General features: G+C 54.0%; 9 protein-coding genes across 22 annotated transcripts; 6 read left to right on the forward strand and 3 right to left on the reverse strand.

The window, feature by feature from the left end:
* Nucleotides 1–4: 4 nt before the first annotated feature.
* KVP18_003713 (uncharacterized protein) lies at nt 5–523 on the reverse strand (the record flags this gene model as incomplete). The annotated part of the gene is made up of 1 exon (XM_067955670.1): nt 5–523. The coding sequence occupies one exon, from the start codon at nt 521–523 to the stop codon at nt 5–7; it is 519 nt and encodes a 172-aa protein (XP_067810051.1).
* Nucleotides 524–774: 251 nt separating this feature from the next.
* Nucleotides 775–1,681, forward strand: KVP18_003723 (uncharacterized protein; the record flags this gene model as incomplete). Of its 2 annotated transcripts, none has more annotated exons than XM_067955686.1 (2): nt 775–1,243; nt 1,272–1,681. In XM_067955686.1, 2 exons carry the CDS (start codon nt 775–777, stop codon nt 1,679–1,681), a joined length of 879 nt encoding a protein of 292 aa, XP_067810067.1. The 2 variants fall into 2 exon arrangements, with proteins under 2 accessions (XP_067810067.1, XP_067810066.1); XM_067955685.1 differs by having other exon boundaries at nt 808–1,243.
* Nucleotides 1,682–1,701: 20 nt separating this feature from the next.
* KVP18_003726 (uncharacterized protein) lies at nt 1,702–5,016 on the forward strand (the record flags this gene model as incomplete). Its single annotated transcript, XM_067955690.1, has 3 exons — nt 1,702–3,421; nt 3,451–3,686; nt 3,715–5,016. 3 exons carry the CDS (start codon nt 1,702–1,704, stop codon nt 5,014–5,016), a joined length of 3,258 nt encoding a protein of 1,085 aa, XP_067810071.1.
* A 22-nt stretch (nt 5,017–5,038) lies between these two features.
* KVP18_003691 (uncharacterized protein) lies at nt 5,039–9,516 on the forward strand (the record flags this gene model as incomplete). Of its 5 annotated transcripts, XM_067955628.1 has the most annotated exons (9): nt 5,039–5,280; nt 5,307–6,104; nt 6,129–6,403; nt 6,446–6,531; nt 6,563–6,643; nt 6,671–6,781; nt 6,810–7,234; nt 7,262–8,979; nt 9,008–9,516. In XM_067955628.1, 9 exons carry the CDS (start codon nt 5,039–5,041, stop codon nt 9,514–9,516), a joined length of 4,245 nt encoding a protein of 1,414 aa, XP_067810009.1. The 5 variants fall into 5 exon arrangements, with proteins under 5 accessions (XP_067810009.1, XP_067810006.1, XP_067810007.1 ...); XM_067955627.1 differs by lacking the exons at nt 5,039–5,280; nt 5,307–6,104; nt 6,129–6,403; ... (2 more) ...; nt 7,262–8,979; nt 9,008–9,516 and having other exon boundaries at nt 6,683–6,781; nt 6,810–7,238; XM_067955629.1 differs by lacking the exons at nt 5,039–5,280; nt 5,307–6,104; nt 6,129–6,403; ... (2 more) ...; nt 6,671–6,781; nt 6,810–7,234 and having other exon boundaries at nt 7,335–8,979.
* Nucleotides 9,517–9,708: 192 nt separating this feature from the next.
* KVP18_003701 (uncharacterized protein) lies at nt 9,709–13,500 on the reverse strand (the record flags this gene model as incomplete). 4 transcript variants are annotated; one of them, XM_067955647.1, is made up of 7 exons in its annotated part: nt 9,709–10,072; nt 10,101–10,865; nt 10,894–11,508; nt 11,537–11,623; nt 11,661–12,035; nt 12,064–12,701; nt 12,730–13,500. In XM_067955647.1, 7 exons carry the CDS (start codon nt 13,498–13,500, stop codon nt 9,709–9,711), a joined length of 3,615 nt encoding a protein of 1,204 aa, XP_067810028.1. The 4 variants fall into 4 exon arrangements, with proteins under 4 accessions (XP_067810028.1, XP_067810027.1, XP_067810029.1 ...); XM_067955646.1 differs by lacking the exons at nt 9,709–10,072; nt 11,537–11,623; nt 11,661–12,035; nt 12,064–12,701; nt 12,730–13,500 and having other exon boundaries at nt 10,097–10,865; nt 10,894–11,477; XM_067955649.1 differs by lacking the exons at nt 9,709–10,072; nt 10,101–10,865; nt 10,894–11,508; nt 11,537–11,623; nt 11,661–12,035 and having other exon boundaries at nt 12,060–12,701.
* Nucleotides 13,501–13,561: 61 nt separating this feature from the next.
* Nucleotides 13,562–17,891, forward strand: KVP18_003700 (uncharacterized protein; the record flags this gene model as incomplete). 5 transcript variants are annotated; one of them, XM_067955643.1, is made up of 7 exons in its annotated part: nt 13,562–14,543; nt 14,590–15,027; nt 15,056–17,214; nt 17,241–17,278; nt 17,306–17,415; nt 17,444–17,705; nt 17,732–17,891. In XM_067955643.1, 7 exons carry the CDS (start codon nt 13,562–13,564, stop codon nt 17,889–17,891), a joined length of 4,149 nt encoding a protein of 1,382 aa, XP_067810024.1. The 5 variants fall into 5 exon arrangements, with proteins under 5 accessions (XP_067810024.1, XP_067810022.1, XP_067810025.1 ...); XM_067955641.1 differs by lacking the exons at nt 14,590–15,027; nt 15,056–17,214; nt 17,241–17,278; ... (1 more) ...; nt 17,444–17,705; nt 17,732–17,891 and having other exon boundaries at nt 13,562–14,560; XM_067955644.1 differs by lacking the exons at nt 13,562–14,543; nt 15,056–17,214; nt 17,241–17,278; ... (1 more) ...; nt 17,444–17,705; nt 17,732–17,891 and having other exon boundaries at nt 14,565–15,038.
* A 100-nt stretch (nt 17,892–17,991) lies between these two features.
* Nucleotides 17,992–18,774, reverse strand: KVP18_003697 (uncharacterized protein; the record flags this gene model as incomplete). The annotated part of the gene is made up of 1 exon (XM_067955638.1): nt 17,992–18,774. The coding sequence occupies one exon, from the start codon at nt 18,772–18,774 to the stop codon at nt 17,992–17,994; it is 783 nt and encodes a 260-aa protein (XP_067810019.1).
* A 54-nt stretch (nt 18,775–18,828) lies between these two features.
* Nucleotides 18,829–20,883, forward strand: KVP18_003709 (uncharacterized protein; the record flags this gene model as incomplete). 2 transcript variants are annotated; one of them, XM_067955665.1, is made up of 1 exon in its annotated part: nt 18,829–20,883. In XM_067955665.1, one exon carries the CDS (start codon nt 18,829–18,831, stop codon nt 20,881–20,883), a length of 2,055 nt encoding a protein of 684 aa, XP_067810046.1. The 2 variants fall into 2 exon arrangements, with proteins under 2 accessions (XP_067810046.1, XP_067810045.1); XM_067955664.1 differs by having other exon boundaries at nt 19,168–20,883.
* An 81-nt stretch (nt 20,884–20,964) lies between these two features.
* Nucleotides 20,965–21,306, forward strand: KVP18_003698 (uncharacterized protein; the record flags this gene model as incomplete). The annotated part of the gene is made up of 1 exon (XM_067955639.1): nt 20,965–21,306. The coding sequence occupies one exon, from the start codon at nt 20,965–20,967 to the stop codon at nt 21,304–21,306; it is 342 nt and encodes a 113-aa protein (XP_067810020.1).
* Nucleotides 21,307–21,350: the final 44 nt, after the last annotated feature.

Below are 21,350 nucleotides of genomic sequence, written 5' to 3' on the forward strand. Positions count from 1 at the left end.
ACTTTTACTCCGCAGATGGCCTTTTTCGGTAACCAAGGAGGTGTTGGTGGCTTTGGACAACCATCAAGTCAAGCCGGGTTTGGAGGATTCGGTCAGCAGCAACCATCAGGTCAAGCTGGCTTCGGTGGGATGTTTGGCCAACAGCAGCCAAGTCAAGCAGGGTTTGGAGGATTCGGTCAGCAGCAATCGAGCCAAGCCGGGTTTGGAGGATTTGGTCAGCAGCAATCAAACCAAACCGGGTTTGGAGGATTCGGTCAGCAGCAACCATCAGGTCAAGCTGGCTTCGGTGGGATGTTTGGCCAACAGCAGCCAAGTCAAGCAGGGTTTGGAGGATTCGGTCAACAACAATCAAGCCAAACCGGGTTTGGAGGATTTGGTCAACAGCAACAATCAAGCCAAACCGGGTTTGGAGGATTCGGTCAACAGCAACAATCAAGCCAAACCGGGTTTGGCGGTTTATTTGGCCAGCAGCAACGACCCAGCCAGTCTGGATTTGGCGGTGGATTATTCGGGCAGCCGTCATCGAGTCAAGCGGGGTTCGGGGGGTTGTTTGGGCAGTCATCGGGCCAGTCGGGTGGCTCGTTGTTCAGGTTCGGGCAGTCCTCGGGCGGGTTTGGGCTTTCTGGCCAGCAGAGCTCTTCCCAGACAAGCCTGTTCGGCAGTGGCCTGTTCGGTCAAAGTGCTGCCCAGACCTCACTTTTTGGCCAGCCTCAACAGGGTCTCTTTGGCACGCAGAATAAACAGACTGGTCTCTTTGGCCAGCCACAACCTGCGATGTTTGGCCAACAACAAGCGGAGCCTGCATATATGGCCAACCTTGATCCCGTGGTCAAAGGCATGCTGGGTCAGATCCGCAACCCGTCTGCAAAAACCGCGCAAGTTCTTCAATCCATAACCGACCGCTTTAAGACTTTGAATGAGTTCTCCACTCACCGTCTCACGTGCCCTGATGCTCTGATTGGATTTACCTTCTCCGCTGAACCTGTGAACGGCATCCACAACGCACAGGACATTCAAACTCAGTATGACCGTATGATCGACAGCTTGGACACCGCTGTTAAAAACGCCTACGAAGCTGCAAAACGAACCAACCCAAGCCCTGCTTCACTGTATGTCAAGCCTATAGCTGGCTTCGAGGAGCTCAACCAGATTCTGCGCCGCATTGGGAATAACTTTACGATGTCAAAGGCTGCGCTGGACGGAGTCCGCGACAGCTTCAAAGAGACTAAAGGGCAGTTCGCTAGTGAGAGACTGCAGGTGTACTGACTCAGATCAAACTTTGCGGAAGCTTGACATCGTACAACGAAAGCACTCAGAGATTCAGGCGCACATCCTAAAGTGTGTTGGCCTGTTGGAAGCCTACCTCTACCGTACACAACGCTTCGCTAGGGACAACGCGCTACAAGGTCATTTGGATCAGGAGTACCAAGCGTTGGAGGCCCAGATCCTCCATGGCCCAATTTCAACTGCCATTCTCAACCAGATCAAAGCCGAAGCAGATGAGTACGCGCAGCAGGCCGCGGCCACATCTAAGAAGGCCGCACTCAGCAGCCTGACTGTAGGAAAGCTGACCGGCCTCCTCGACGAGAAGAAGGCGACTTACGAGGAACTACGCTCGCAAGTGCGGAGGGATGTGACGAGGTGTCAAGAGTTGAAGTCAGAGCTAGAGACACGAACTTGATTGTATTGAAAATACCCATAATGTCACGTCGCGAGCTGATCTCGAGCATCGAGAGAGACGTCCAGACCGAGTGGGCGCGTCATGAGGTGTATCTTGCGCAGCCACCGGTCGAGAAGGCAGAAGGCCCTCAGGAGAAGTACTTTGTGACATTTCCGTACCCCTACATGAACGGGCGCCTACATCTAGGCCATGCCTTCTCCTTGACGAAGGCCGAGTTCGCTGCCCGATTTCAGCGTGGCCAAGGCAAGCGAGTGCTCTGGCCCTTCGCTTTCCATGTTACTGGCATGCCCATTAGTGCCTGTGCTGACAAGTTGAGAAACGAGCTGAACAATGTTAAAAAGGCTGAGGTGAAGGAGACCGACGACGTTGAGATCAATCACACTAAGAAATTCTCCGGAAACCGGACTAAGCTTGTAGCCAAAACTGGGCCAGCCAAGACACAAAAGGAAATTCTCATGTCCCAGGGAATCCCCGAGGACGAGGTACCTCTCTTCGTAAACACTGACCACTGGATTCGTTACTTCACTCCACTGGGCAAGAAGGATTTGGAGGCCTTTGGGGTCGCAGTCGACTGGCGCCGTTCATTCATCACCACTGACAAGAACCCCTACTATGACCAGTTTGTCCGCTGGCAGTTCCTGACGCTGAGGGCTCTGGGGAAAATTAAGTTTGGACTGCGACCTGCGATATTCGCCCCCGATGTCAGGCAAGCGTGCTTAGATCACGATAGGGCATCTGGCGAGGGCGTGGGTCCCCAGGAGTACTCTCTAATCAAGATGAGGGCGCAGGAGCTCCCCGTCGCTCTGAAGGCTCTTGAAGGCAAGAACGTCTACTTTGTTTGCGCTACGCTTCGACCAGAGACCATGTACGGACAAACCAACTGCTACGTGCAGCCGGAAGGCGTATATGGGGCCTGCCCCGCCTTCGACAAGCCGATGACCATTCCCCAGGGGTATACTGTCAACGCTCATGTGAGGCCTACCGAAGACGCCGGAAGTCTTCCTGACGTGTTCATTTGCGCAGACCGCTGCGCCCGTAATATGGGGTTCCAGGGGATCATTCCAGTTGATGAGAACTTCGCTCCTCACCAGCTGATGACCGTCAGCGGCATGGATCTCATCGGCACGAAGGTGTCCGCGCCGCTGTCCCAATACGAAAGTGTCCGTGTGCTGCCCATGCTTGGCGTGTCCATGACTAAAGGTAGCGGCGTGGTTACCAGCGTCCCTTCGGATTCGCCTGACGACTGGGCGGCCTTGAAGGACTTGCTGGATAAAGAGGGCATGCGGAAACAGTTCAATGTCGACCGTCAGTGGTGTGAGAGGGACGTGGTGGAGATCATCGAGATTCCGGGCATGGGTAAGCGAGCTGCCTTAGACATCTATGATAAGATGAAGATCCAGTCCCAAAAGGATCGCCAGAAGTTGAAGGACGCGAAAGAGGAGATCTACAAAAGGGGGTTCTATGAGGGCACTATGATCATAGGCCCCTATGCTGGCCAGAAGGTGCAAGTCGTGAAAGACCTCGTGAAAGCCGACCTACTCGCTTCAGGCGAAGCCATAGCCTACATTGAGCCAGAGAAGGAGGTCATATCCCGCTCTGGAGTCGAGTGTGTCGTCGCCCTGTGTGAGCAGTGGTATCTGGACTACGCCGATGAGCAGTGGACACAGGATTGTCTGAAATGGGTGAAAAGCTCAGAGGTCTACGACGAAACCGGACAACCCAGTGGTTTTCACACCTACAGTGAGGAATTGGACTCCAGTGTAACGCAGATGCCTCAACCCACAACCAGATGATCAGCACGGTGAGCTGGCTTCAGGAGTGGGCTTGCTCGCGGTCTTACGGTCTCGGAACGCGGATACCATGGGAAGAAGAGTCTCTTATCGAGTCCCTCTCGGACTCGACGCTGTACTTTGCCTACTACACTGTAGCTCACTTGCTGCAAGCGAACATAGAGGGCTCCGACGCTGGCCTTCTAGGTCTGCAGGCGGAATGCTTGACACCTGACGTGAGTTGCATGTGGCCATTCCATTCAGTTCTGGAACTTTATCTTCGGTCTCTCCGAGGAACCTCCCAAAGACGTGCCCTTGGAAAAAGCTCAACGATGTCGCGAGGAGTTCAACTACTGGTATCCTATGGATCTTCGATGCTCAGGCAAGGATCTCATCTTCAACCACTTGACGATGGCACTGTTCAATCACGTAGCGATTTTCGGGGACTCGCCTACCACTCGTATCCCGAGGTCCTATTGGTGCAACGGCCATGTCCAGGTTGACACTCAGAAGATGAGCAAATCTTTGGGTAACTTTTTGACCATGGAGTGGTGCTTGGACGAGTACACGGCGGATGCAACTCGAGTTGCGTTGGCTGATGCAGGTGATTCGCTAGAGGACGCCAACTTCCAGAGGGACAATGCTACCAATGCCTTGATGCGCTTGTACAACCTTGTCACGTGGGGACAGAAGGTCGTTGATGGCCAGTTGATGCTCCGACCTGAGATGGATCATGACCTCGACCGGATGTTCATCAACGAGGCCAAGTCACTCGCTAACAAGGCAAGGAAGTCTTTTGAGGGTCTACTTTTCAGAGAAGGCTTGAAGTCGGCTTTCTTCGACATGATAAATGCCAGAGACGCCTACAAGTCCATGTGCGACGCTGCTGGCGTTTTGATGAGCCATTCAGCCATCAAGGTGTGGCTATCCGTTTTCGCGTTGACCATGAGTCCTATAACTCCTCACGTCTGTGAGCATATATGGCGACGGGTCCTTCAGAAGAGTACCTTTGTGGTTCAGGAGGTTTGGCCAGCTTGGGATGACGTCGACCCGGTCGTGAAGGCCCAGAGGGACTACCTACTACACAGTCTCGACAGCTGTCGTCAAGCGCTCCTCCGCCTCAACAAAAAGAGCAAGAAAGCTCCCACTGGGCCTCTAAGCCTGGTCATTTATGTCAAGACGGAGTTCTTCCCTTGGCAGGTTCGTGTGCTCGACTGGCTGAAGGAGAACGTCGTATTCGGCGCCAACCTTAAACCGCTGGACATGAGCTATACCGCAGAGCTTAAGCAGTTCGTGGCTGGGTTCGAGAAGGGAGACGCGAAGCAAGCAATGGCTTTCGCTGCCTTCCAAATGAAAGAGGAGATACCGCGCCGAGGTTTGAGTGCGTTGGAGAGCATTCCCTCCTTTGACGAAATCGCGCTTCTGGAGAGCTACCAGTCGTTGTTCAAGGGCGTGGGACTTGAGAGTGTGGAGATTCGGTCGGCGGAGGCTCCTCATGCCAAGGATGGAGGCAAGACACGTCTCGGAGCGAAGCCCATGAGCACAGCGTTCTTCTTCTTTGAGTAGTCATTAAATCGCTAAAAAGGTGATGTTTTCGGGCATCTTCTGCTCTGCGCCGGAGCCAACCACAAGGGACATCATAGAGTTCCCCTATGAGGCGATCAGAGAGGCTTTGCGGCCAGACCATACGGAAGCCTGCTTCATTCCAAAAGGGTCATCTTTCTTCTCAACCTTGGAACATCTGTCGCAGCCAGCAGACCCTACTCCCCCGCTTCTGCAGAAGCTTGAGGGCAGGGCGGGCCAGTCCAGCCTAGCTCCCATTTTTAAGATGTGAGCTTTTAATTTGTCAGACACAGACCCTTTCCAGAGAACTCCGGCTCCTCGAAGACCCACGGAGTGCACGTCGACATTCCTTGTTTTGGTCCCAACGGCAACTGGCTGAGCGTTTTACAACCGGGACCCCTGGATGTGCTGATGGGATTCATCGAGAACGACGTCTCCTTGATTAACCTCATGCTCACGTGCCGACACGTCTTTGCACGTGTGCATGACCACATTCTTTGGGGCCATGGTGGACATGCCATCCGGACTTTCCACAAGACGTATGGCCATCTTGCCGAGCTGGTGGAGGCAACCTTCTCCTTCCAGCCGGTCTATTGCGCAGACGTTGGAATCAGGACGGATGTCTTGCTGTATGCGCGAGCCCTGCCGAGCGCTTCAGGCCACCGGCTTTGCTTCAACTACCAGTTCGGTTATCGGAAGCGCAGAGCGCACAGACCCGAGCTTCCGGCTGGTATGTCCTACGACACCGGGGTTGCTGTACCACACCAGAGCTCCTACGGGCACCGCGCATCAGCAAGTCCCCGGGACCGTGCATACGCTGCAAGCCTGTGCGTTAACGTCCACCGTCGAGGCAGCAAGCGAAAGCAGTGGTTATTTATGGACAAGACTAGATTTCATGGTGACGAGTTCCTAATGCCTACCACGTCCGAGGTGGCTTCCTGCTGCGTCGGGGACATCGTGGAGGTTCCGTTGAACATTGCGAACTCATTTGGAGTTATGGACATCACCTCGTTTACCTGGATGCCGATGGACGCCGTGCAGAAGGCGGTCGAAGAGGCGCCTCCGGACTTCAGCCAGTCGATTTATGATCAGTGGGTCTCCTTGCCCACCTACAGAAAAGGATGCGTCGAACCCCTAGAGTCCTTCAACCTGCTGCCTCTCTTCAAAGGCGACAGGTCCTTCTGTCTTGGAATGGACGTGGCAGTGCTGCGGCAGGAGGTAATTGCTGTGCAGGCCGGGGTGTCTGAAGAATACAAACGCGAGTTCGGATCGTTTGGAATGGTGAAGCCTGCTCGGGATCCGATAGTCGTGGCGCTGAGAAGGCTGGGTTTATCTCGGGACCGGCACACACCTCTACAGTATCGCGTTGGCGACTCCATTACCATTTTCTGTACTATTGGCGGAGTCAAAACCTAGTGTAAATTCAAATCAGTCATGGATCTTCGAGGCGTTTCAGCAGCGCTATTGAAGGCGGACGACGTGATGGGCGCAGCGGAGCACCTGTGTCAGTATCTCGAGGTTGGGATTGGCCACAGTTGACACGTAGCAGTGTTCTAGCCAGGAAGAGGGCTTCAGTCAGGCCATCGTCCAGAATGTGTGCGCTCAGTTCAAGGACAGCGACAGCAGCGAGGTGAGGTAACAGTAAACAACTCACCAGCTCTCATCTCGAATGCTTGGCATTCTCATAGGAGGCGTCGAAGCCGGAGTGATGAGCCCGGACGTGTTGGTGCCTGGTCCGATAGCAGACTTCCTCAGTGGGTTTCACCGGGTGAGTCTGACATCCAATCAGCACCCAGCTGGTCGACAGTGAAGACGCTGATCAGTGTCTTCTAAAGGATTCGTGCCGACTCATTCTGGGCTTCATAGATTCGTCACGGTTTTGTGACGTTGCCCAGCACATTCTGCAAACGACGACGCTTCTTTTGCCGTTGCTGAGGGTTCTTCTGAATCTTGCGTGCCGAGAGGGCCGCAGTGACCCCAAAACCCGGTTCCAGTGCTTGGAAACGGCACGTTTCGCCGCTGACATCTGCTCTACGTTGATTGAATCTCGAGGGTCTCCGCCGGCAGAACTATTCACGCTGCCCGATCTAGAGACGTTGGCGAGGCGCCTTTTGTTCTGCGAGGACTTTCTGCTGCAGACCGCACTTGGTGAGGTAGGCTGGAGGTTTGTGAGAGCGCTTCCCAAGGACGCCACTACCCCGTTAACAACGGTCATGTCTCAGTGAGAGAGAATGGTTGATGATAGTAGACATTGGCCTGAATGCCTTCCAGCCTGGAGATCTCTCCAGCCTCAGAACTTCGAAGTAGCATTTCGAACACTCATGGCCTCCTGGAACTCGCGCCACAACGTGGATCGGCTCCTGTTAGGTCTACATTGCTCCTTGGCGGCGTACGTGGAGGTAAGCGGAGAATCTTCCGCGTTGCTAGACACGGAAATTATGGGAACGGTAGACCTCGGCACCTTATCTGTGACTTTCCTTGAAGGAGAAACAGGCGGAGAGGCAACCTATGTGGAGGTCCCCTTCCATGCTGCCAGCTCCTTGGATGTCCGAACTCATCCCAAGAGCTGCGTCGTGAACTTGGTCCTAGAGAACAGTCGATACTTGAGGGACGTCGTCGTATCCTGGACGGGATCATTGAACATTGTGGATTCGTTGCCTGCGGGAACCGAGTTGAGCCTCGTGCTGGTGATTGGTATAACAGATGAGCGATTCGAGAACGTAATGGGGTTCCTGGGACCGTTGCTACGGCTGCCAAACATTTCTGTGAAGAAGCAGCGTACAAGCCTAACCACGACAAAAAACATTGACGGGCACTTGGATCAACTGTCACAACAGAGAGAACAGGGAGAACCTCGGGAGGCACCGGCGAAACGAGTTTCCTTTTGTCGGACTAAGATGGTATATGAAGAGGTGTCGACCCCAGAGAAGGACTCCGACGCAACTCAGCCGCCTACAGTCGAAGCCTCGCTACCCACAGTCGAAGCCAAGTTGCTTACAGTCGAAGCCAAACCGCCTGTCGCCGAATCCCACACGCCCACACCTGAGGCTCCTGCGAAAAAAAGACGAAAGAAACCTAAATCGAAACCCAAAGCCAAGCCATCCAAAAAGAAGAGCAAAGTTACGAAGGACCTCGAACAGGCCGAGATCGCGAAGAGGGACTCGTTGATGGTCTCGCCTGAAGCTCTGCCTCCAACGGAGGAGGTGGCGAAGAGGGACTCGCCGATGGTCTCGCCTGAAGCTCTGCCTCCAACGGAGGAGGTGGCGCCTACCATGACTGCGATGACCTTGCCTTTTGAGGATCCGCCGTCTGAGCGCACCCCGACGGAAAGGCGCCGCGCCGCTAGTGCACCCTGTAGCCCATCACATGAAGGAGGACTTCTGAAACGCAAGCGTCGGCGAAGTATTGCAGGCGCTTCCCAACTGCTGTCCAGCCCAGATGGCATAGGGACTGGCAGCGCCCAGCCCTCACGGACGTCAAACACAAATGACCCTCCCCAATCTGTCCTCCACCAGGAACCTCCCCATGTCCTCTGCCAGGAACTTCCCCAACCTCTGGCTATTGAGGAGCCACGAGCGGCGGAATCAAAACTGAAAAGACACAAACCGAAATCCGCGGTGACTAAAAAAAAGGCACCGAAGTCGAAAGCGAAGAAACGCCATAGAACACCAACGCTCACTCAAGATATCATTGAGGAGGACACTCCCAAACAAACGGCTACTGTGGATCAGGAGGAACGAGGGTGCTTGGTGGATGAGCCGTTTCAGGAGTTGGATATTGAGGCTGCCTCACCACTGTCCTTCCCCTGGAAACAGAATCCCCAAAAACGTCGACCGTCGATGAAGACGAAAACAATCGTGAATCTAACCCCTTCGGATTTGCGCCTCTCCCAGAAAAGTCCCTCGCACCGTACACTTTCAACGGAGTTCCTCACGCAATTCACTGAGGAGGTGCTGCCGGAGCCAGGTGAGCGCGCAAGATGGAGAGCACGCAGATTCGGAGGGCATGGCTTGGACGCAGTTCCTCTCGGAGGACGAACCTCCCAAGGTGAGAGCAACGTCAGCTGTCGGCGACTTTACCCCTATGCTGCGTAGTGTGGTTGACGCGCTTGGAAATGCCTTCGAACTCAAGAACAGGGAGTCGTTGAAAACTCTCCGCGAATCCAACGAAGCTGACAGAAAAGGGCTTAAAGCCAAACTCAACAGCGCCCTGTCGACCATCGATGACGAGTCTGCAGCCTGCATAGACCATTTGGAAAAAGAGATCGGTGATCAAGTGAAGACGTTCAAGCGGGATATCGCCGTCGTGCTCACCCAGATAAGTGAGGTCTACGGCACTCTTGAGGACATCGAGGACGACGACTTCAATAGCCATCTCTCCGAGACAAAGCGGTCAGTTGAAGAGGTAGTCAACTCCCTGACACGAAGGCTGCGAAAGTCCTTCAACCCGTTGGACAAGAGCAGCATAATGCAGCAAATCAAAGACGCTTTGGGTGCCGTCTGAGGTCATTACATACATGAATCCTGTGTTTCGGTTTCAGTATGTAGCCTTCGTTTGTTCGTTACATTCGCGTTTACATCTGTCAAAGAACTCGTGTTGCACAGCCGCTTGAGTTGGTTGATTCATTGCTCTACATTCTTGTCATTGCAGATCCCAGTACGTCGTGTAGAAATACTGGAACAAGGTGAGCTTGCATCATGACTCAAGTGGGTTGCGGATGGCGTGCGGACAAGCAGGAGGCGGGGCCACATGACCACCTTGGGGGGTCACGAGGCTGTCACCCAGGCTGGAGCGGCGCCGTGTCCTGGAGTCGGCTAGCGATGCAGGGGCGCTGCTCGGGACGTTCCCAAAAGCTTTCAGCCGAAGCGACGCGAAGAGCCCACTTCGCCGCTCCCTACCATGGGATCGTAACCCGGCCCCCCGTGAGGTACCCATTTTGTAAATCCGAGCCGCGTTGAATCGCTTCCTATCGCGACAAGTGGTGCTTACCTCCTCGTCATCTTCTAGTGTGCTCCTCGGCGGAAAAATAGACTCAGCGATCGTTGACATGGACTCATAGCTGCGTTTGGACTGCTGCTTGTCCTCACGTTTTAGCATAAGCTGTATTGACGTGATGGACAACGCCCTCGTGGTTGATAATAAATACCTTGGCCTCAGGAATACCGATATGGGTGTATGCCTTGTGGTCTGTATCTCGGTTACCGAAGCCGGCGTAGAATGGATTAGACTGGTGCTGAAACAGTGACCGGATATCCCTCAGAGCAGCTATCTTGAAGACGTATGGTTTACGGTCGATGACCTCCCGTTTAAAGGACCGGAAGAGCCTGTCGGGAGACAGAATGAGGGGTCCATCTGGGAGCTTAACTGTATTACACTGCGTAAGCCCAAATAGGTAGTCGCGAGTAGAATCGGCCTGGCCGATTGCGCGTGCCGTAAGGTACAGAATCTTGTACCCATTCTTGTGGATTCGCTGGAAAAACTCCGCCACGCCACTGTGGCTCCAGTCACGGCCTACGATAGGCATCAGCTGTCCCCAGACGTCAGAGCGGGTAATGGTGCCGTCCACGTCGGACACCACGACCTTGCTGTTATAGTCCCACAAATAGATGGAGCCCCTGACTGTGGCACTTCCTTGAAGTCCTGATTCGCAAAAGAATTTGATCTCATTGTAACCCGGTTGGAGGTTTAGCAGCTTGAGCTCGTCGGAAGTAGGTCGTAGGGTTCGTTTGAACTTCTCAGGAATGGTCGCCTCACCGTCGACGCTGCCATCAACCTCACAACAAGAGACCGGCACGGAATTCCTCTGGGTGGGTACACCTTCAGAAAGCACACCGTACTCGGTCATGTCTGGCCTGCATAGGATTGGGAACCGTTACCCACTTTTGTTTTGGCGCAGGGGATTCGAAGGGGCTCACGTCCATCACACGACTGTCCAGCTGCGTTCGCATCAAGTCCATCATTGCGTCAAGCCCAAGACCGCGGCCAAAGACGGTCCATGAGGCTAGCAACGGCAGAGCCACACGGGCAGGATAATACGGCTGGCCTCCGTGGAATCGAAAGACGAGTGAGGGATGGAACCAGAGTGAGGCCTTCGAGTCCATCATGTCGAAGGTCACTTTGTTGGCGTCGAAGACCTCTGCATCTTGAGACACGTTCTCTGGTTTGCCGGAGAGAATGTGTCCACAGAGAGAGGCCTCCACAGACGCAAACCCATGGGCCGTCTCCTGAGAGTTCAACGGCGCTGGCGACAGGCTCTCATCCTCGTCTGCCGATAAATTCTCTTCAGGAGTCCCTTCGCCCTCCCCGACATCATTCGACTCCTCCACCCAATCTCTGTCCGACTGGTGGTTCGCTGGTACAAGGAAGAATGCCTCCCCTGCAACACCAAGGTGCATAGTCAAAGCGGACTTGACGTCATTCACAAAGATTTGAACGACTTTATTTCGAGACCGCAAGAGCTGCATGCGTCCGAATCTCACATGGAACGGTGTAGACCTGGATGCCTCACCCTGTGGTGACTCACTTCAGGGTTGCATCCTCCTGTTGAACCACAATAATGTCGATACAGCCCGATAGGGTGGCCTGGTTGAAGTCCAACGCAGTGGACACACTGCTGACGATTTTCGACAACATTAAATACGGAATACTATACCTCCTCGACATCTTTGTGATCCGTTGGGATGCGGGCCTCCGTCTTCAGGACTACCCCCTTTGATGTTTCCGATATTACCTTGTTGCTTGCAATCGGCGGCGGTATCTGCGACTCTAGCTGGCGATAGATGCCTTCGGCAGCAGGGCGTACATGCAAACCCAATTCCCTCCCTACGGTGAGAGCGACAAGATGAGCCGCGTGGTGGTTAGCCACCTTCGAGGTGGCCGCCTTCAGACGCAGCAGCGTTTTGCTGCGCAAGTCAGGGGGGCTGATGAGCCTGCCCTGGGAGGCTAGCGGAAGCAGGCTTGGGTGCTCCGCAGGCCTATCTATCCAGTCATTGACTCGGGCCCCGAGTGAGCTGTACAGCATACTGCGTCATAAAGTCTACGTTAACTCACTGCACCAGCCGGGTAGCTACCGTCTTTGCTGTCGGAGCGTAGTCTCCGATACCTGAGGCACGCACGTACTCAACGTTGCCCTCCTCCTGTCCTGGGAGGAATGATGACAAAATGCATGGCAGTGCGCAGCAGGCAGCTTCAGCAATGGTACCGGGACCAGCCTTGGTGATTAGCACGCTGGCGGCGTTCATGTAATCCTCGACATTAGACACGAAGCCTAGAGCATGTAGGGTTCCTACAGGCGAAATCTTAAAGCTGGAGTACCCACTTGCGTCTGGTCTGGCCAGCATTCGCACGAAGGTGTAGATATCCTGTCGCGCAGTCAGAAGACGGTCACCGCTGTTGAAGAACAGGCTGCCTACGATGCGGTTTAACCCAGAGCCCCGGTCACCGCGCAAATGAGAAGTGTCCTCGTCGCTGTCGCCATCAGGGTGAGTCTCTTGGACATCCAGATGGCTGCTTGGCTTGCCTCGTAGCGCTTCAGCATCCACAACCTTGCCTTTTAAGGATGTTAGCAGCCCCATGGGTAGATCGGCGTTGACGTTTTGAATTTGCTCCAGAGCGTGAACGTTCTTGCCGCATATTACAACTACCTGAACAAGCCGACGCTGGAGGAAAAACTCCATCAGTGCTGTGAACTGCATGAGGGTTCTTGCCACCACTCACCTCATCCCGTCGATCAAAGTCGTGGTAGCACGCGTCCCTCAGCAGGCAGCATGTCTTCGTGCGCCAAGCGTACATCGTTCGGAGGATTGAGGCGAAGATGTCAGTGAGGTCTCCTCCCCCACCGTCGCCTCCGCTCATAACCACCACGACAGGTATGTCGGGTTTCAGATTTAGCCGCTTGCACAGGTTCTCGCGATTATCAACAAAGGGTGCCCAAAAGGCCTTTCTGAGAGGCAGACCCACCACCGAAATGTTGTTGGGTGGAATGTCATGGGTCAAGGCGAACTGCTGCGTTGTCTCAGATGCAACGAATATGCGATCGGCACCCCGGGCAAACCAAGTTATATGGCAGATTCCAAGGTCTGTGACGACTGTGTAGAACGGAGTTACCTTCCGGTGCTTCCATTCGTTTATCTCGAGTTCCCGAAGAATTCGCAGGGGAACGTGGTTGCACAGAGGATGAACTGAAATTACCACGTCTGGCTCTTCCTCCAAAAAGTACTCCTTCACGTACAGGTGGTTCATGAGATATAGGGTGTCGGTAAAAAGCCTGAGTGCTCTTTTATTTGGTACGGAGTGGTAAGTGGCAAACCAGAGCCAAGGGTTGTTCATCATCACCTGGTAGCTCCGCACCATTTGATTAACTGGAAAAGATCCGTGCTCCGTCCACAGGTCCACGGTCTCGAGACTTACAGCCCCTTGATAGAACAGTTCGAAAGCATCTTTCAGAGCTTCACTGGAGGCTCTGTGTCCCCCGCCAGTATCCGACATCAATAGTAGAATCTTCAACATATCATCCGGTTATTTCGTAATTTCCCCAGAGCAATTATGCATGTTCAAGAAACGCGCTGCTCCGAGCCACCGCCGATCTGACATCTTGGAGATTGCCGAGGACGACAGTCAAGTCGCAGCCGTACGAGACAAGGTCCAGCTGAAAAGGCAGAAGACCTGCACTATCGTAGCGAAGTCCCACACTGCCGCAACTGAGGACAGCGACGTACTGCCTCGATATCGTTCAGGAAAACATATAGTCCACCAAGACCAGAGTAGGGCGACAGCCGCTTTTGACGTCGACACGGAGGTTGGGCTGGATCACAGGTCTATCCTCGAAAGAAACGAGCTTGTCAAACAAAAACTGCTCACAGGCGAGCTGGAATCGGGTTTCTATCGGGGGGCTGGCGTCGTGGCACCAGTCCTTAAAACAAAGGCCGGCGCCATAGCGGCTGGCAAGTACTCTGGCCTTTATGGTCCTGTGCGGGGGTCAACCAGCTTGAGAACGACAATGCGTGTTGACTACAACCCAGAGATCTGCAAAGATTACAAGGAGACGGGCTACTGCGGATACGGAGATACTTGCATCTTCATCCATGATCGTTCCGACTACAAGAGTGGTTGGCAGATCGAGAAGGAGTGGGCGGCTGTGCAGAAGAAATCTGCCCGACGTCAAGCGCAACGAGCTGCTGGAGAGCCCGTCTCAGAGTCATCCGTATCTTCCAGCGACGACGACAGCGATGAGGAGGAGGTGGCGCCGTTCGCCTGCTTGGCTTGTAAAACCCCCTGGACTCGAAGTGCTAGGCCTGTGGTTACCCAATGCGGACACTACTTTTGTGAAGCCTGCGCGCTGGGTCGGTTTGCGAAGACCTCAAGGTGTGCTGCGTGCAGGCAACTCACAGGGGGCATTTTCAACGTTGCTGAGAATATCTTGTCGAAGCTGCCGGAGGAGCTTTCCGACTCAGAGGTAGAGCACCCCGACGAACAAGCTGAGCAGGATCTCACACAAGAAACTGTGGATAGAGCGACTGTTACATTGTTTGGTGCTGAAGAAACGTGAAATAATGATCAATGACATCAAAGTCTCAGACATTCGATCCGTAGTTCGCGCACTTCAGCAAGCGGACCGGCGGTCGCGGTACTGGAAATTAGAAGCCTTTGTACGCAAAGCGCGTCGGCAGGCAAAGGAAGACGAGTCTCTCTTCCCTTTAGTTCGGTGTCTGCTCCCTCAGCTGGATCGACATCGCACGTATGGCTTGAAGGAGGTCTCTCTAGGCAAACTCTACTCCAAAGCGCTAACTCTGGGAAAGGATGACCATGAACGACTGCGCTACTGGAAGAACCCGCAAAAGATAGGCGGCTATGGTACTCCTGGAGACCTGCCTAGCGTCGTGGCAGCGGTCATTCACAAAAAGATACCTCAATCTCAGGCTGCCGCATTCACGCTCGGCGAGCTTAACGCCTGGCTTGAGGACCTCTCTTCGGCGGGGAAGGAGGCCGTCGACCTGGTACAGGCCATGTGCTTCAGTGGGTGCTAATCGCAGTGAGCACACAGACCCTCGTGTAAATGCAGAGGACCACGAATTCATATGTCGGGTGATTCTCCAAGACATGAAGCTGGGCCTGTCAGTTGCCTCCGTCCTCCGGATGCTGAGCCCCAAATGTGCCGAGGCCTTCGACACGTCCTTCGATCTTGAGACCGCAGTCAGCGCTTACCACAAGGACGACGAGGATGTTGAGCACGAGACCCACAGCAGGATGCTGAACAAGCCTATACGACCTATGCTTGCCAAGCCTCTGATGCCCGAGAGAGCTGAACGGGACCTGTGGAAAGCCGAGGAACGCGAATGTTACGTGGTGGAACCCAAATGGGATGGGGAGCGCATGCTGGTTCACGGAGATTGGCGTGCATCCCCTATAAAATCTGGAGAGTTGGAATTCCACCTGCGCCTCTTCAGTCGAAGCGGTAACGAGACCACAGAGTTGTACGCGTCATATATCCGAGAGGCTGTGGAATCCACTGTGCGAGGACGGCAGTTCATCTTGGACGGTGAACTCGTTGCTTGGGACACCACTGCTGGCAGGCTCCATCCCTTTGGCCATAATAAGACGGTGGCCAGAGGTGAAGTGCCAGGAGTCACACTGAAGCTGTTCGTGTTTGACCTGCTGTTTCACTGGGCCGGAGATGAGCAACCGCCGCTGTTTTTGCAGCGGTACCCATTGGAGCAACGGCGTCAATACCTGGAGAGAGTGCTAGTCGGCGAACCTATGGCATGGGACCAGGCGGGAGGCTACAACCCGGGAGGTGGTGTGGTTTGTTTGACACCACAGCTACCCGTGGTTTCAGGGTGTGCACTGGCAGCACTTCTGAACGCTTGTATTGCTCGTAAAGAGGAGGGTCTCGTCATCAAGGCCGTCGATAGCAAATACCGAACAGGCTCACGGTCAGCCGGATGGTTCAAGCTGAAGCCCCCCACAGGCTGCCTTCCCGACACGCTGGACCTGTTGGTAGTTGGTGCCTTCCTATCCGAAGGTCGGCGTCGGCACGTCAGTCGTCTCGCTCTCATTGATCACTGCAGCCACTTCCTGTTGGCGTGCAAGTCTCCCGACTGCTTGGTGTCCTTCGCGACTGTAGGCACAGGGTATACCGCCTCAGAGTTGGACGTGCTCCGTGACCTGTTGAGGAACAATGTGCGTTCGTTCGATGGGGGATACCCGTCGTGGTTGGACAGAGGTCCTGAATTCTCCCAGGTGGCTGAGAAGCCCGATCTGGTGATCGTGTCTCCTGAGTCAGCAGTGGTCATGGAGGTGGTTGCGGCTGAAATCGTTCCTAGCACAAAGTATGGCGCGAGTTTCACGCTTCGCTTTCCTCGTTGCGTACCGCATGGTGTCCGACAGGATAAGAGTCCCGACGAGGTGATGTCCATTGAGGACCTCAAAGCGCTGCAGAAGTCGGCAGCGGACGATAGGCCCTGGATGTCAGACGATGCTGAGCAGCTGGTGAGCTTTAAACGCCAGAAACTGGCGACCTCCGCCACAACAATAAGGGTTCTGCAGGCCCACACCAGACAGCCCAACCAATCCGCTGAGACATCGCCGCGGCACGTGCACCACCACTTCGCTGACAGGGAGTTCTGGGTCTCAGGTCCGCACAAACGCGAGAACGAAGACTTAATCGACTCTGTCGGTGGGCTGCTAAGCCAGAACTACAGACACGGAATTACACAGTTCATTGTGTCAGACAAGCCTAGTCTGAAGGTGAAGGCGGTGAGCAAGAGATACGATCTGGTGGTCTATTCGGGCTTGTGGCTGCGTGAGTGCGTAAGATCAGTCTCCGTGCTGCCTCCCTCTCCCCTACTTGTCTCTATTTGCCCCCCAGACATTCAGGCCACGTGGAAAAGAACTTTCGACATATACGGATTGCCCAAGCAGGTCACTCCCGAGCTGCTTAAAGTGGCGATGAGCGTCTCCACCCCGCAGTGCATTGAAGGTTGGGAGACACTCAGTAGCGCTGTTGACGTCGTTGCGCCACTGGTGGTGATCGATGGACAATTCCACCTGGCTCCCCGGAAAAAAATTCTGCCCTGGGCCGCAGCAGTTCCCTTCCTCCGAAAAGGCTTACGGCTGGCGAAGTCGCCGCCGCCGTTGGATGTTCAGGGGTCCGCCTGGACGCTAGCGGTAAGGGAATCTTCCGTGTGGCGTGTTGTATTGTCGGTATAAAACTGGATTAAATGGCACAGTATGGAAAACGAGAGTACTGGGACCAGCGGTTTATAGCGTGAGACACTTATACCGACACCATCAGCGACCCTGACCCTTTTGATTGGTACGTGGCCTGGTCTGGCTTGAAGCGCACTCTAGGAGATCACATCAAAACCTCTGACCGGATTTTGCATGTGGGTTGTGGGACCTCCAGTGAGGGTTGAAGGTGGTGTGCACGTAGAATTGGCCGAAGATCTTTTCCACGACGGATACAACCACGTCTCGAATCTCGATGCCAGTCAGCAGGCTATTGACCTGATGAAGGCGCGCACCTCCAAGCTAGGGCTCAAGTGGAAAGTGGGAAATGCCTCCAACATGAGTGTATTTTCCTCAGCATCGTTCGATATCATCTTCGACAAGGCCACGCTGGACTCTGTGCTCTGTGGGGACGAATCAACCAAGGAAGCCATCGGAATGCTCACCGAATGTTCTCGTTTGCTGAAGTGAGTCAGCTTCCCTGCACACACAGAACGGGTGGCCGCTTCATCTGCATTTCCTTTGCTAAGCCCGTGTACAGAATGTGCTACCTCGACCGGATGGAGCTGTCGTGGAGTATTGACGTGCTTGTGAGTGCTCGGGCAACGGGAAACGGCAGACGCTACCCAAGCCGAATCTGGCTGAAGCCGTAGGAGGTGTCCTCGAGGCGGAGGTGCCCAACTGCTATTACGTGTATGTCTGCACAAAGCGGAAGACGGAAGTGCTGCCGCAGTTCGTTGAGGTCACACCAATCTAGGCAATACGCTTGAAGGCTTCAAGATCCTCACGCGACAGTTTCGTTTGGTAACCCAAAAGAACTCTCACCCACCGGCTTTGCTTCGCGTTAGTCCAGAATTCCACGCTGGGAATTATCGACTGTGGCTCGCTCTCATCGGGCTGCGGGGGTTGGAGTTCTAGTGGGGCAGAAGGAGGCTTGGCGTTTGCACGCGCCAGATGCTGGCGCACGAGCTGCTGTGCGTAGGCGTCAGTGCTCATGTCACGCGCGATGGAGGTGTTGTGCTTCATAAGTCCAGTGGCAAAGGCTTCGTATGCGCTCTGCAATCTTATGAGTGCATCTTCAGTGAACGATCCTTCTCGTAGCATCATCAGGCGAGTGCTAAAACCTTCAGGGGACGAGGTCCGGCTCCACTTCCAATCCAACTTTCTCACACCGTTCAGGATTCTGGAAAACTCATTGTACATATCCTCGCCTGGAATGTGGGATTCGCTGGAAGAACCAGAATCAGAATCAGTGTCGCTCTCATCAGAGGAATCCCCAATCAAGGACGCGCTAGAAATGTGGGACAGCGCCGATTCGAAGTCAGAAATGAGCTCGTGGGAGTTCACGCTCCACCGCCTCGATTTGGTGGAATAGAAGGAATCCCGGAGTGGAGCATCCGCAAGAAGCCTCGGAATCTCCGCAAGAGCCAACTGTTCAGCTTTCTCTACTTCCGCTTGAATCATGCCGTAGTTCCCATCTCTACCCATTATCGGTATGCCCACAGGGAACAACGGCTCTTCAGGGTACTGGTGCATTACAGTTTGCCAATTTCGCTTCAGATTTTTTGACAGACCGCTGACCAATAAAAGATGGAAGCTTGGGATGTGCAAACATTTCAGAGGTGTGACAGCGTGATCCTAATGTACTTCCTTATGACAAAGATACCAATCGACATACATATTTTCCACCGGCAACTTTTCAAACTTTTCAAAATGATGGGAGAGCCCAAGTCCAATCCAGGCACTTCCATCGTCCTGAACTCTCGTTACGACATTGGGAGAATTGGCAGGTCCGGAGTGTCGAGTATGACTAGGTCTTTGTTGTCTCAGACACAACCAGAAAGTCCAAATGTTTGCTTACATTCCGGGGTGCATCACCAAGCAGACAACTCATCAGAAAGATATGCTGAAAGGTTGGACAAACTAAAGATGTTGATGAAGAGCGACTTTGACTTTGACAGTGCTGAGAGCAAACAGCCTCGCGCAATTCAACCATCCAAGAATGACTACGGCACCTTTGGAGATAGTGCTGAGCAGCCTCGCGCAATTCAACCATCCAAGGATGACTACGGCACCTTCGGAGAGTTGACTGAAAGCCAGTCCAGTGAAAGTGACGATGTCAGCGAACGGTCCTTGCTCCAGCGACTACTCACCCAGCTGAGTGGAGCGGAAGATAGAGTGTCCGATGAGGACTGGGAATCCGATATGCTCCTTGACATCTCCGATCCTTCGTCTACGGAGTCTGACGCGGCAGTATCTTCGGACGAGCCGGCAACTGACAGTGTCATGGCGATCGTCTCTGCTCTCAGAGAGAACTGCGAACCTCAATGGTCCAGCGGGGAAGTGTTCCAGGACGCCATCGTTGACACCGAACATGACGCTATCGTTTCTGAAGAGGAGACACGGTCACATGAAATCGAGTCGGTTAACGCCGAGACTGAAATAGCGTACCCAGACCCCGTTCCGTCAGGGCTATCCTTCGACTTGTCTGACCAGGACGAGCTTGAAGATGTGCTGGTTGTGGAGGAGGTTCAAGATGAGCTGGCCGTAGCAGGGGAATTCGTATTCGATGACTTGGAGTCGAATAGCTCCGACACCACTCAGGCCGAACAGGAATCGGATAGCTCTGAAACCGAGCAAAATCAGACTCACTCCTCAGCAGAGCCGAACTCCGACACTGAGCCCGTGGACGAAGCAACCGAGAATATAAGTCCAGCAGGCTCTGTCAACCCCTCCGACTTTGAGAAGGTAGCTGTTCTCCAGGGCCTCGCACACTCATTGTTGGAATCAGAGGGCTTTCAGGACCCGTTGGCTAATCTAATGTACGGCCTAGTAGACATGTTGGAGCCCTTTCAAGTTTCGGACCTGCAGTTGAGCGACATCGAACAGCTGGTTCAGTCGGTCAGGCAGCAGCAATCTATTCGGGAGCAATCTAGAACAGACCTTGAACGAGATTCCGAACTTCTGAGGGCAGCACTAGAAGCGGCAAGGAAGGAGGTTGACCGGTGGGGGATCATTTCGTTTCGAACTAGACACAGCGCTGAGAAATTTCAACTGGCCTCGGAAGTTCTCGCCCTTCGCCAAACGTTGCAGACCTCTGAGGAATCAAAGAAGCTAAATACAACCAACTCGGTCCCCCTGCAGAAGTACACAGACGCACTGGTGAGGCTGGAGCACAGTGAAGACTTGATAACCAGAGAGAGGCAGAGGACGAAAGCCCTGGAAGACGAACTGAGAGAATTGACAAGCGCTCGTGCTGTCGTGGAGGCCAGAAGCAGACGACTCCATGTGGACAACAATTGTGTAAGGCTTGAGAGTGATTCGAGTTGGAGATCTCAAGCTTTGGTGCGGGATCGAGCCACGCAGGTCGGCAAACCGAAGGGTTGGCCCGCAGAGCGAGAGCTAGCTCGTCAAACAGGTCTTCTGAACCTCCACAGGACTGAGCTCAAGAAAACGGAGGCGATGGTGTCCGATCTGGAAACAGCTCTGGTACAGCAGGAGAAGGAGGATCCTAGACGCAACGAATTGAAGTCGTGGCTGCAAAGTCTTATGCAGCAACAGACAAAGAAAGAATCCGACCCTGACAAGGAGATTCACCAACTCATGCAGGAGTACACAGCACTCAGAGGCGTATTGACATTGTGATTAAGCAACTCTATGACTTTAGGAGCTGGAATGACGACACATGCCTAGTTCCCAACGTAATCCACTAATTTAGATGCATCTATGCAAAGAGTGGGGAGTAATCTCGCAAAGTTCCTAAGAATCCACCGCAAAAGGTCTGACCGAGGCGCCGCTGACCAGGAGAGTAAGAAGCCCGGTCCAGACGACAAGAAGCGGAGTGATTACCATCAGGCTCCTAGCCTTCACAGTGCAGGACACGAGGAAGCCTGTGAGAAGGACATCCTGGATCTGATGAGCATGCTTTTATTCAGCCGAACCATTGAGACTAGTGTCGGCTTACTTGACAGTTTCCACAAGCTGAACTCTTCAGTGCGGGAGACCTGTCAGGATGCGGACGTCCCTATGGTGAGAACGTCGGAGCCACACAAGGAATCGAACCATTGAGACTAGTGTTGGCTTACTTGGCTAACGCGGCACCGCATGCATGT

Source organism: the organism of the source record quoted next, assembly GCF_019968955.1.
Source record: "MAG: Porospora cf. gigantea A chromosome Unknown PgA_NODE_30_length_64041_cov_343.188, whole genome shotgun sequence".
NCBI classification, from domain to species: domain Eukaryota; phylum Apicomplexa; class Conoidasida; order Eugregarinorida; family Porosporidae; genus Porospora; species Porospora cf. gigantea A.